This window comes from Lipotes vexillifer, unplaced genomic scaffold (assembly GCF_000442215.2).
Source record: "Lipotes vexillifer unplaced genomic scaffold, Lipotes_vexillifer_v1.1 scaffold1104, whole genome shotgun sequence".
Lineage (NCBI taxonomy): Eukaryota > Metazoa > Chordata > Mammalia > Artiodactyla > Lipotidae > Lipotes > Lipotes vexillifer.
Window position 1 is genome coordinate 90753 of NW_006793533.1, and position 14655 is coordinate 105407.

Below are 14655 nucleotides of genomic sequence, written 5' to 3' on the forward strand. Positions count from 1 at the left end.
CCCGGTCAAGCCTTCAGGTGGCTGCAGCCCTGGCCAACACTCTGACAGTAACTTCATGTGTAACTATGAGCAAGAACCACCCAGCTAAGCCTCTCCCAAATTCCTGACCCACAGGAAATGTGATGCCATCAATATTTGTTGTTTTAAGCTGCTATGGGGTAATTTGTTGTATGGCAATGCAAAACAAATACCGTTATTTTTCAACTTCTTATTTTTTCAGAGACTACAATTTTTTTTTTGCAGTCTTCAGTGTTTAGAGTCATATGAAATTGTATTATCTATTCCCTAATTTTTAGGTATGAATGATTACGGTTAGACCATGTACTGTGGGAAGTACCCTAGGATTCAGCAGGTTAAGGAGCTTTTTTTGGACCTCTTCTTTTTCCCTAGCTTTCTTTTATAATATCATCATCATCATCATAATCATCAGCGTCCCACTACCAATCATGTAGTTTACACGTTTTACAGGTTCACATTTATTATATAATTTTACCTTTTACAACAATACAATGAGGTAGATATTATATTTTATTCCCATTTTATATATGAGGAAATTGAGTATTTGAGAGCAAAAGTAACTGGTTGAAAGTCACATCGTTTATAGAAGAATTGTTACTCCAATTCAGGTCTTCTGACTCCAATCTAATATTTTTTGCACTGTATCAAGAGGCCTTATAATAGAAGTGATCATTCAACTTTATTTCCTCATACCTGACATCCACTCCACATTTTAGCTTTCAAGTCTGATATTTGGGAATTTTTACATATAACCCTTCTCTTTTTTATTACTGAGGTTTCTGAATAACTGAGAGGGTTCATTTATTCTCCCTTTTTTTCTCCTGGTACTTCTTAAAAGTCATCTAATTGTTTTGCCTATAGCCAGGTGTTATACTTTAAGCACTCTCCTATTCTAGATGACTGATTACATGTGTTCTGGCTTTCTTTGGCTATTCAGTTAAGTAATTTCATTGGTGATTTCTATAATTTTATCATCTGTATTTGGTTTTTCTCATATTTTATGTAATTTCATAATAAGATATGAAAATAAAAGACTCAAATTTCAGTATTTGGGAATCAGTTTTAAGTTTTGCACTTTAAGGAAAAGATATTATCTAGAATATTAGGATTTTTTAACCTCTTTACGCCAAATTTGTAATATATCACTATTGATTTTTTCACTGAAACATTTGCAGATATTATAAGGATAACTTGTGGCACTTATCCTTTACAAGATTATGCATATAAATCATTTTGGTAGATTTAGCAGTCTGGAGTAACCTCAGTTTTTAAAAAGATGATGTCTAATTCTGGTTAAGAACCACTGTCCAAGGTGTGTTTCAAAACATGGTACTCAATTACAAATTAATTGCAAGCATATGACACAGTTTTTGCCAATGGAAAAGTAATGTTATGTATGACTTTGTGTCTTAAGTGAAAAATAAATAAATGCATATCAGATTGTATGTTAAGTTTTTTTCAATATGGCAATAGAATATTAATGGTCGCATCACCTGGAGCAGGATAAAAATAGCTCATGATCTGAATTCAGAGTTTATTTTGAATCTTCCTGCTTTCTTTCCATGAGCTCATTTCAAAGAGAATTCTTCCCTTTTAAATATTTTTGTTTTGAATTGTCCAAAATGAAAACTTCGTAAATTATTCTCTGAAGAATTTGGAGTATGTCAACAATCTCCTCACTACACTAGAACATAAAACCTCTTCTTTGTTCAACATTATAACTTATAACCAAATAATATTAAAAACAATATATATAGGTATATGTATAACTGAATCACTTTGTTATACAGCAAAAATTAACACAGCATTAGAAATCAACTATACTTCAATAAAAAGAAAAGCTCCTTGAGCACAGATCTTCACCACCCCAAAGAGAGCTTTTCCTCATGATCAAATGTTATTTCACAGTATTAAAGGAGTCATACAATAATTCAGATTTTAATACAGAGAATCCAAACCATACAGCAGATACACAGACAGCAGCAGACTTCATAATGCCCACTCTAGCATTTGTCTCTTTCTTCATCTAAGCTTTAACATTTTCAGTTTGAATTCCCTATTTAGCTCTTCAGATAAATGGGTAAGTGATGCTTTCTAATGACCATGTTACATACTCTGCTGTGTTGTAAATGTCTTCAATTCTTCTGAGGCTCCCTGAATATCCAAAAATGAAATGGCTCATTGGAAGATAGTTTGAGCATCACATTCTTAGAGAGCTAACTAAAGCCACTGAATGGAAATTAACCAAATACAGAAACTTTCCAATTTTTAAGAATGCTTCCTCTTAACCAGAAGCTATAGGTATTATGCATTCCTTCAACAATTTTCATTGGGGAACATTTAAATACAAGGTCTACACTTTTCTGTACACTGCTTTTGTTCACAACTGTCTGATTTGACACTTTGGTAACCCGAGGTGGGGTGTTGGTAGCAAAGTCCTTCTTTCCTTCATTATCAAAATATGTGAGATATCTCAATTTGAATGTCCCTTGACTCTTTAGGCAATCTCAATATCTCATTCTTAGACACAGACAATGCTATGTGTTCTCCCAGTTCTATTTCATTCTCCTCTCCAAGGCACACAGGGAAACTACATTTTCCAGCCTTCTCTATGACCAGATCAGTACTTGTAGCTAGTTCTGGCCAAGAGTAAGAGTACTAAATGTCATAATTGGTCTGAAGTATAGAATAGCAGGAAGCTACACATTTCAGATGGGAATGCTACAAAAAAGTAAGCCCCTATACTGGACATGTAGCATATACAAGAAATAAGTCTTGTTGTATGAAGCCACTGAAATGTTGGAGTTATTTGTTAGCACAGCATACTTATGAGATTCTGATTAATGTATAAGATAAACTACAGCAATCCCATCAGATTCCAAATGTCAGTGTTTGATGTTTCAAATGTTAAAAATATATTCTATTAACTGCTCATCTATTCAAATATCTGCTCATGCTGAGGCAACTCCAAGGGTTAAACTTGTCCTACATTTTCATGTACTTCCTGTAAACACCTTGTTAAAAGGATGATTCGTAGTCCTCCTTAGCTGGAGAAAATCAGAGCCTACAAGGGTAAAAAAGTAGTTAAAGAAAGATAAAAATTAATGGTTCTTAAACATTTTGTACATCAGAATCACCTGGGAAGTTTATTCCAAGCGCAAATCTGCCCCACTCTCTTGAGTGGGGCAGATTTGTAGACCTTCATTTAGTTAATATTGCATGGGGTCAAGAAATATGCATTTTAATGCGAAACCAAACTCGTTCTGATGTGGGTGCATCAAGAATACGCTTTGAGAAGCCTTAGTCTGGACTCTAATAGAGGCTCTCTCTTCTTATAGCTTGAATAGTATAAAAATGTAAGACTAGCTTGAAAGAATTCTCATAGGTAGTTGTTTGTTTGACCCATGGAATACCTTATCTGAATTATCAAGTGTACAATGTTAAAATGCAGACTCCTGGACAATGTCCACTACCTAATAAATCAGTCCCTCTGGATTAGGAGCTTCACCTGAGATCCTCACTTGTAAGATGCCCCCCAAACAATTTTTAGACACAAAAAGTTTGAAACCAGTGCCATAGGGATTGTTTGTCCTTCTGCACACATTTTAATGATTAGTTCAATTTATTATTCATGACTTTTTCATGAACATTAGTTCAGGAACATTAGTTTTACCGACCACCTCAAATCTTCACACTGTAAGTGAATATATTATTACTAGAGTTTTTACTAGCTATAAGAGTAAGTAATTGGAACCCACAGTGTAAATCATAGCTCCTGAAAGATTATATTTAATTTTTAAGATAAATGGTGAACATATTTTTATTTTGCATTAATAAAAATACAAATTATTTATTGGGGGGAAATTATAATATGATCATAGGGTCTAGAAGAAAGAAAAAGATTCTACTTTTTAAATGCTTAGATGTTATAAAATTTTTAAATGAAATTATATAAAATCATAAGATGACAAGGCCAGATGACACATCAGACAGTTGATATGACATTTAATTAACTGTGTGTGGGTTTACATTAACTGCCTTTTTGATTTGAATATATAATTGTTCAAATTAAATAGTTCCAGTTAGGTGGCTTTGTAATAGACGTACTTCCAATTGAATCTTACAAGAGTAGTTCTACAGTTGACACTGGATCAGGTGTCGGAAGCTTAGATTAGAGGCCCAACCCTATCACTAATTGGCTGAGTGTCATTAGAAAAGTCACTTCATCTGAACTGCTCTGAACTGCTTTTGTGCTAAAAAAAAATGATGCAATAAAATTGATTTGTAAGCCATAAATAATTATGCAAATGGAAATTTATGCAACCACAAGAGTGATTTCACTATGTGTATAAAATTTGTCAACAAATATTGAGCACTTACAGCATGCCAGACACTGTGCTATGAACTTACATGCATTATATCATTTAATGCTCGCAAAGTCCAATGAGGTTAATAATATTATCTCCATTTTAGCTAGCAGGAGATGGAGGCCCAGAGAGCCCATAGTCAAACAGACAAGAGTGAAGCAGGACTCACATTCATCTCTACTTGACTTGAAACTTACTCCTAAATAGGCAATTTTCCTATGTAAATGATGTCCATTTAACTTACAATCATATTAATTCAGTTATGAATATGCATGACCCAAGAGGAAATTTCATTCTTCTTATTCACCCACTGAAATATATGGTACTGAATACTGCATTCAATTGTAGCATGTTGGGTCAGGGAATAATGACATAACCTCATCGCTTTTCTCCATACAGTACAAGTATGGTCTATCATCTTTCTGACCCTTGTATAGCTAATGCCAAAAATTATGACTTTATATGGCTTACACTGTACTTATATTGTCAATGGAAATTGATACTGACCAACATTTAGCTTTTGAGAACACCGTGATTATCCAGCTATTCATTCATAATAAGAGCTCAGGTGTAATTTGCCATGCCTCTGCCACTCTTCCTTTCACGTATTTTCTTCACTTAGAAAATAATTTATAAATCATAAAAGTAATGTCTTCATTTCCCCAAAGATATTTTATGGTTTGAGATACTGTGCTAATAAGGAATAAGACTGATTATAGGTAACAGCATTCTATCCCTTCTTGAGATTTGGAGCAACTTACATTACCCACTATTTAACAGATTTAGAGAGAAACTACTCTCTGTCTTCCAAGTGAAGATTCTTGAACATAAATCAAGAATGGATTAATCCCTTCAAAAAGGAATGCAGTGTAGAACACGAGTTGTGCTCAATCATTTTCTGCTGGATATTCAGGTAGATATTCAGGCCTGTTATTTCCTAATTACAAGTTCCATGTTGAGTCCCATTTACTCTGGAGGGCCCTACTTCCTCATCTTATTTCCACAGGAGAAGGATCTAATTGTTTCTGTTTTCATTATAGAATTCTGTATTTCTCTCCAAGAGGAGTAGTGGGATGAAAACTCTGGCTTCTTTCTCCACCTCTCATTCACTATTAGTAACTGAGAATGGATGACACCCATTGGGCCATAGCTCACTAGCAGCCAGGGCTCATATACTGAAGGTGAGCGCTCATGTCTGGTATGACCTTTGGCTCCTTTTACTCTGCTCCTGGTCAGGAGCAGCAGATTGGGCTTCTAATTTTTTTACAGTAAACCCACCAGGCAGAGGCCCTTTACAGAGTAGATGGAAGGCACACTATTTTTCAGCTATTTCTCCTTAATGGAGTGTTGGATCAGATCAGCCCTATTCTGAGTGTCCAGATGTCTTCAATTTGGGGAGGAAATAAATGTCTTCCATTATTTCCTTAGGGCCAGTCTGTGTTCTCCAGTCTCAGAATCACCAGGGTTATTTGGATCTTCATTTGACATATGTTTTTTGGGTGAATACCTTTGTTTTGAAATTACAAACTAGTGGCTCTCTGGGTAAATGTATGTTCATGTGTTTTGGTTGGTTCTTTACTTTTTTCTTTTCTTTTCTTTTCTGTTTTTTTTAAGTAAAGGTCATTCCATAATTGACAGATTACATAAAAATCTGGATTTTTTAGATTCTTTTGAAAAACTGGACAATCTTCCAATACTGGGGCTAAATCAGTGACAGCAATCAAATGGTGCTGAGTAGAGGATGCTCCCTTTTAAAGAAATATATACTCTTCAATTACCTCCAGGCTTAATCATCTCTATTATCTCCCTGACTTGGAAATCAAATGCCCTGTGCCTTTTATGATTGTGTTAAAATGTTTAAAGAAATACTTATCTATACCTATGTCCCTATACACATGGGTACTAGGTGGAGAGCATTGTATTATACTTATATCTGGCCCCCTTTTCTCTTTTTTCTTGCTTTTGATCCTTGTAGGCACTTGAATTGACTATTCTCAGAATTCTGAATGAGAAGAAGGGATTGGTGTACCAAAGTCTACCCTAAACCCTTAATGGTACTGAATTTTTCAGGTGTCATTTCTAAAAATATAATGATATTTTTGTATAAACCTCCTTTTCCTTTGAGACATTTTCTTACTCTCTTTTGGTCTCTCTCAGATCACTTCTAATACACATTAGAAAGAAACTAAAGAGACATCTCAGGTTTCCTAGTACCCAAACCAAATCACAATTTCCTTAAAGGGAATTCTCTTCAGCTATGAATTTAAAAGCCATAAAAGGTAAAAGGGAGAGAGAGAGGTAAAAATTTGTTAGTACAAATGAAATCACATAAAAATATAACTTTATTGATGTTAACAACTTTAGGCAGTTTAGAGAACACTAGTTTACAGTGAGACAGAGGACACCATGTATCCCTGCATGGGAGTATTTGGTTCTTCCTGGGAAAATGTGCTGTAGGTTTTCTGTTGAGGTTAGTCCTACAGCTTCCAACAAAACCAATTTCTTTCCATAATGCTCCCTCAAGATATACATACCCTGTAAGTGTCATAGCCCAAGTACACCTGACTGACTTATAACATGAGGTTGGTCAACAAACTCAGAGGAAACACAAGAAAATTCTTTGCTCCATTGAAAACCACTGGGCAAGAGAGAGGATCAGGCTTTAGGCAACTTGCACATACTGACCTTCTAGGGCCCAAGAAGAGTGTGCTCTTCTGAGGCCATTAGAGGCAATAAGTCTGGATTTGGGTCCTTTGGATCTTTTGTCTCCTAGAAATAAATAGTTTTTAGCAATCAATAAAGGGGACACAATCTGATAGTCCATTAGATGATAAAAATGTCAATTATTCCCATAGGTTCATGAAACAAAATGGGCTGGTAGAAATAGCAGCCACCACCCACCACACAGTAATTATAGGATATAAAAGTCATTGTTGTTGGATAAATCCGTGAAATGGTGAAGAGCAAGGGCTGAGATCTGGGAAGCAGGGGGTTCCAATCTGGTGCCATTTTGTATCCATTGAGTTTCTGACTCTTGGGGAACAGGCTTACAGAGGTGTGTCTCCCACTGGGGCTGGGTATGAATCTCTGCCCGGCTTTTGCTCCTAAGCTGACTCTCTCCTTCACAGTAGGTGACACAGCAGCGACAGGCTGCAGAGGGCTTCCCTCTGTGCTTGGACATCGTGTCTGGGGCTGGAGAGGCATCTGCAGCCCTCCCTGAGCTCTGGAGTTCTGGGGGCTCTTTCAAACGACTTCTCCTCCTTTGAACATGGTCCAGACTGATGTCAGATTGGGAAGAGCAGCTCTCATTCCAGCCAGAGCTGGCACTCAGACTTCTCAGGGGAAGAGCCAATCGCAAGGCCTTCCAGAATTTAGAACCAGAATGTTTAGACTTTTCTCCCTTCCAGCTCACAAAAGGCACAGACTCTTTCAGCTGCAGGATGCTTGGGTGTGGATGCTCAAGGGGACGATACTCAACCACAATGAGCTTGGTGGCAATGGAGTTCTGACACATGACACCCAGTTTGAACTCCAGCATGCTGATGCTCTTTTCTGTCACATAATCTGGGCTCAGGACAACAATCATCCTCCGGCTCCTTTGAATGAAGTCAAAAACTGCTTCCACTGTATCTATAGGAAAATGGAAAGATAGGACAATGCCTAGTGAAAACTTATATAGGTTTCAGTTCATTGTTGACAATCCTGCAAAGGACAGGCAATGAACACTTGAGAATATAAGATCTAAGTGTTAAATAATCTACCCAGGTAAGGAATCTCATCTACATTACTGTTATCAATGGTTGCAAAGTATCTGCTACCTTTAAGGATGAGGAATTAACCACCTCTAAAAGCAGCTAATATCAGCTCCGTTGGTAAATAATTTCTTGTTTTGAAATTCCTTCCACTTTTGTCCAGTGGTCTTGGATCTGACATTTTAAAATATCTGAAATATTTCATAATTCTTGTGATCTCATTGTATTTTCTTCTCTTCTCTAGATTAAATGACTTCATGAATTTTATGTTATTCTCCATATGATGCAGTATCAAGTCTCTTCCCCACTTTATAATTTTTCTCTTAATAATATTCAGTATATATGTGTCTCCTAAAAATAGTATCCTGAACAGGACTGAACATAATGCTCCAGACACAGTCTTATCAGCAAAGGTCAATAGGGCATTACTACCTCCTAAGATCCACAGAGTTATAGTTCTTGCTACTTAAAATGTTTGGATATAGCAGACAGTTCATAGTATTGACCGTGTTGTCAACCAAAATACCCTTTCTTTCTTTCTTGTGTGTATGTGTGAAGGATTGGCCTGGAAATCAATTAAAGGGTCAACAATGATGACAAAAATGACTGGTAAAAATCAGGCAATAAGTTGAGACTTTGCATGAAGCATTCAATTCTAATAGTTATTGAGGTGAATTTGGACAGAACCCACTGGAATGTTCTTGAGATAAATGGAGTGCTTAACACACTGTGAGATTTAGGAGCTTAAACAATGTGATTTTCTAAAGGAAAGGAATTCCAAATTTATAAATGGCAGCCATTGACAACTCTGAAAACAGGTACTGTGGACAGACCATGAGGTTGAGTGCCTATGCTTTTGAGGCCAGGGGTAAAACACTGACAGAGAAACTTTTCAGCCTGTGAAGAAGACAAGCTGGAAGTTTTCAGTGAATTCGATCATGAATTTGACAGGGAATGAAGGAACTGTGCTCTTTACCAGATTATTTATTTCCAGTTGATGAATTTAACATGAATTTGAAGGAAAATCATATGAAACATGCTCAATGTTTAAGAACTTTTGACTGGTTTTATCAAGAGCATGAAGTTTTAGACAATTTTTGTTGCACTCTTAAAAGATAAATCTAAATTTTCACTTGTCTTCAAAGCCCGCATATGTGTGTGTGTGTGTGTGTGTGTGTCTTGGTAACTCCTTTGTCCTCTCTGGTGCTACTCAGAATCTTATGTTGCTGCCTTTCATAAATCTGAGAATGTAAGGGTAGGAACTCTACTCTTTCTCCTGTATCATGATAAATATGATATAACCCTAAGATAACATGGATAGTTTTTCAACAAAACGAACATGTGCACTCAAATTGTGTGTGGGGGCAGTGTGAGTGAGTGTGGGTGTGGGTGTTTCACTTCAAAATAGTCACTGTAGAAAAATATTTGCTCTGTCCAATGATGGTACCACTGTTGAAAATAAAACATTGTCTTAGATCCTCTAAAGAAAATTGTCTTTAAAGCCTATGGCTTTTTTTGTTTGTTTTTAATTTTGTTACCTCACCCTGAAAATGGAGGATTTGCATTTGAGAGAGGGTAATGCTAAAAAAAAATACCCCCAAAACAAATATGAATTGTGGAATTCCAGACATTGAGGAATGGATATAGGATATGCTTCTCAGATAAGGGTTGGGCTATACCTAGGGGTATTCACATAGTACTTTGAAGGAAACTGCCTCCTCTATGGCCTATTTTATTATCTTCCATATTGTCAAACTTCATATTTGAGGATGTTAATTATTACTATTTTTTAATGCTGAGTATTATTTGGAGAGGGCATCTTAAATTAGGTCGTTTATTCTGTTTGGCTCAAAAAAAAACAACAACTGAGGTGTGGCTGTAGATGGATAATATCAGTTTTCTGGTGTCGTACTAAATTGGTTTTGAAGTCACAGTTTCTGATCTAGAACTCTTCACTGTTCCAGAACACTCCGGCGTGTAAAAGTCGTAATCTCCTTGGTATTAACTTGAAAGTAGAAAGAAAACCAAAAGAAAACTAGGGCTGTAAATTTGTTCTTTGTCTAGTTTACTGGTGTATGAAAGAGTAGCAAACCTCTTTCTCTCTCTCTTAAAACTTGAAGTACAGATTAAAAAAAAATGGGGGCACCTAATTTGGAAGATGAATCTGAATTCAAATATTGGTTTCTCCATTTATCTTAATATTTTATCTTAATAGTATGATCATTTATTTTAATATCTTTAAAAGTTTGAGTTCATCCATCTATAAAATGCACATAATGAGAGAAAAATTGTAGGATTGTTAGACAATTCATTGATACCTATAGGTAAATATCTAGTGCATGGTGCACTTTTGAATTAATCACCTTGATTAAATTATTATTCAATAATAATAATCCAAAATTGAATAACAATATTATTATAGTTAATAACAATATTATATATTGTTTATAACAATAAAAATAATACATAAAGAACACATAAAAATAATGTATAGACTAATGATTGATTCTAATGGTAACTTTACAGAATCATCTTAAAATGTGGATTTTAATTTTTAAAATTCTGTCTATTCAGTTTAAAAAATACTACTGGAATACTTAATCTGTTAGCCCATGCTAAAAATACCTCATATCCCTTGAGTAGAAACAGAGAAATAGACAGACTAGTTGCTGAACATATCTCTTCTGTTATACTGCAAGTTTACTTGTGTCAGAGACTTAGTAACTTCAGTAAGTGACTGAAAAATACATCTTAAAAGTTTTAATAGGGTCAGTAATAGCCAGGTAGCCATCATATCCAAACTATTGATATTGAAACTGATGATATTGAAAATAGTCACCACTGTGTTCCAGTAAGTCATTTTCAAAGTTGGAAGCAACTTCAGGAACATCATTACTCATACAATGCAAAAAAAAAACCCTTTACAAAATCTCAATAAGATCCATCAAATCTCTGCTTGTACATCTCTAGTAATGGCGGTGGGGCTAATATCTCCAAAGACAGTGAAATACATTATTGTTTAGATTTGCTTTACAGTTGCTTCTTAAATGAGTAGAAATTGTTTTCTTGTAACTTGCATCCATTGATCTTAAGTCTACTCTTTGGAGACTGGTTTGAAACTGGGAAATTCTTCAGTAGGAAAATTTTTACTAAGTTAACCAGCTCAGTTATAGAGACCCAATAAATAATCTTGGAATAAATGAATAAGATTTTTTTTTAAAGAGCAAGAAATCTTCCCTGTCACTACACACTTAATATTAACTCAAAAGAAAATGCCTTTCCAAATATTTATCACTGATTTGTTTGAAATTTGTGATAGAAATGCATATTTGATTCAAATTATCACCTATTAACTAATGGCAAGGCATTAGTTAATTGATCTCCTTTCAAAGCAACTGCCTTAGGGTTGTATTAAAACCTATGAAAGGTAAGAGATTACTGTAAGCTGCCCAAGTTTCAAGTTGAACAAAAAAGGAATAGGCTTGTGTCTTTATTTTAAAACTCTCTCCTCTCTCTCTCTGTTATTCTCTGTCTCTATTCCCCATCTCTCTCTCTCCTCTCTTGCTCTCTCCGATTCTCTCTCTCTCAATCCACACACACACACATACACACACAGATACATACACACACACACACACACACACATATCTGGTATACTAGATCAACCCACTCTAATTAAGTAACTCATTTACTCACATGTAAAAAAAAATGTTCTTGAGTTGAAGTTCCCGGTTTTCTCAGAAAGAGAAAATTAATGTGTCATAACATTTCTTTTTCTAAGTGTATCACTAATCTTTGTATTCTCATTTCTTATGCCCAAACATGAAAATAAAGACATAAAACACATGCACAAAATAAAATTCAAAGCTTAAAATAAATGGTTTATTTTTAAAATAAACAAATTTACAAATCACTGGAAAATGGAAAATACAAAAGTTTATGAATAAAATAAAAAAGATAATCTTAATATATGAAAACCTATGGAAAGAAAATAGGTAATTAACAAGTGGAGTAATGCTTTTGTTCCCCAATACAATGAAGTCCTAGTTTATTAGACTCCTAGGGGATCATCTAAATTACAACACAGAAAAATATTAAATAATTTTATATGATTGTGTAATTAGACACTCTATATATCATGGTTTTTTGTTAACGGGTGCAGAAGGTCTTTAAATCATATATCTAAAACCATTAAGGTTTTTCTTTTTAACATTAGATACTTTTATTTTTAACATTAGAGAGCGATTTCTTCTTGTTCTCCAAATTATGTTTCTCCATCTCACTCAGATAATCTGTATTGGGCATCTTCTGGGACATAAAACAAAAAAATCTTGAAACAAAATTATCTTAATATGAGACATATCATTTAGATTTGAGTTGCTTTAGATTTTAGCATTTGGAAAATTTCAGTACCAAATACAGGAGTATAAATAGGACAAGAAGCATCAAGAAGTTTCTAGGAGTACCAAACAGCATATGGGGTAAATATAAAATCCAAAAGTGCAAAAATAATGCAGCATTGGCAAGAGAACAGCCCCTTGGTAATGGGGCTGTCCTTCATTTACCTAAAATTCATCCTAGAATTGATATTCAAATCTTATCTGAAGTCAGCTCTCCTCTGGTCTTGTGAGTGAAGGGTTAATAAGAGGAGTACTTGTGGTTTCTAATAAAGTAAAGCATTAATAAGGCTAAAAAAGTTAGATCCAAGAGTGACCCCATACCATAGGTTTATGGTCAATGATTCATGAAGGTTTTTTTTAATTTAAAATAATCATTAACTCCTCTGAAGAAAAATGATTTATTAAATAGACTTTAATACCTCAGGAGGACACAAATGTAGTAGTTTTAGAATTGCTTATCAACATTCATACTACTAAGATAAGGATCTCCTTAAATTATGAATTCTCATTTTTCATAGGATACCCAGTCTTATTTATAGGTATTTTTATTTTTTTTTCCTGTATTACTTAATAGTCCAAATAGAGATTTATCTCTCCAGTAGTTGAGCACTAAGATTAATATAGCTTAGCTTCTAAGTGTGTGTGCTCAGAACATAGTAGATGATCAGTTAATGCCAGAGGGCTGACTACTGCTTAGCAGTGACCATGGAAGCTCTGTGCACAAGAGATTCCGTCGCACCCAGATCAACTGTGGCAGTAGTAAGTTATTTATACTAATTTAGGGAGAGCAAAAGCTAACAACAACTACCACTCTGTGAGCTGTAAATTCACAAATATTAATGTACAGAAAACACTGACACAAAAATATTACAGTAAAGAAGGTAATTTAAAAACTGGATAAGAGTTCCAGTAATTCATAATATTGTGCCAATGACTATTTAAAGTCATATGTCTGTATGTGTATATATAGTGTGAGTATGTGTATATATATATATATTTATATATATAATATATACAATTCATGTATGTATATATGTATATATATGTAATTCATGTGTATATATATGCAATATATATACATATATAATTCTTGTGTGTATATACATACATATGTTTTTAAAACTCTATATGTAACATAGATATTCACCACTCTGTAAACTCTGGACTTAGTTTTCACTTTTCCAAGTCTTAAGAACAGTAAAACTTTACTGAAAACAAACTAAAACACGTTTCATTAACAGTGACTATTCAGACTGACTTGTTTGGAGTGAGTGTATTAACTGTACCAGTGAATAAAATATGAAAAATGCTTGGGGTCCAGTTAATGCTCTTAGAATATTCATGCTAAAAGCACTCTCAAGGTCACTAAGTCTAACTTTCACACTTTACAATGGGGAGACAGAAACAAATGAGAAATTACTTTCCTAATATTCACATTAGCAAGGTTGAGATTAAAAGACAAATTGACAAACACCCTGTTCTGTGCTTTTCTCATAAGACAGAAAATGCCCTAAAAGCTTTTTGCTGTTATTTTACTTGGTATTAGCACCATTAAAAGAAGATTCCTATCCGACTGAACCAAGTGATGAACCACCTGCAAACTCCCAATGACTGACACAAGATGCAGTAGGCAGGGAGATGGAATGATAAATATGGGTCAACCTACAGATAATCAGGAATTTAATAAAAATTACTATACATTTTTCAAGTTGACAAATATGATATCAATTACCTGAGATAGAGGACATGGGTTGCATAGTAGGAGACAATTCAGGCAAGCTTTTTAAACCAATTGCTGTCTAAGGAACATTTTCAGTTACTCTGCTTTGTATCATCCTAAGTGGTGTCAGTCTTGCTATGAGGGTGTCTGATACAGCTGAATGAGCAAAAGAGTTTTTATCCTTAGCTAAAATAAATTTAGGCCCTAATTACCTTTTTAATGGATGAGTAAAAATAAAAGAAAAAGAAAAGTATACTTGGAAACTCATAATGACCCTGTTAACAGATGACTCATCTTTAAGGGGTCTTTAAATCCACAGCAAAGGCTGCCCCATAATGTTAAGATTATTTCAAAAGAGAGAGAGAGAGGATAGAGATGAGTAGGGGCAGGGATGCAGG

At 34.6% G+C, this 14655-nt stretch overlaps 1 protein-coding gene across 2 annotated transcripts in view; it reads right to left on the minus strand.

Moving 5' to 3' along the window:
* Positions 1 to 6131: 6131 nt before the first annotated feature.
* The window catches only part of IL1RAP (interleukin 1 receptor accessory protein), an 84993-nt gene continuing 76469 nt past the window's right edge, over positions 6132 to 14655 (minus strand). For both annotated transcript variants that reach the window (XM_007466476.1, XM_007466477.1), the window contains one exon: positions 6132 to 8015. In XM_007466476.1, coding sequence (XP_007466538.1) covers positions 7297 to 8015 — 719 coding nt within the window. In that variant the 3' untranslated portion in view covers positions 6132 to 7296. The remainder of the gene's footprint in view (positions 8016 to 14655) is intronic.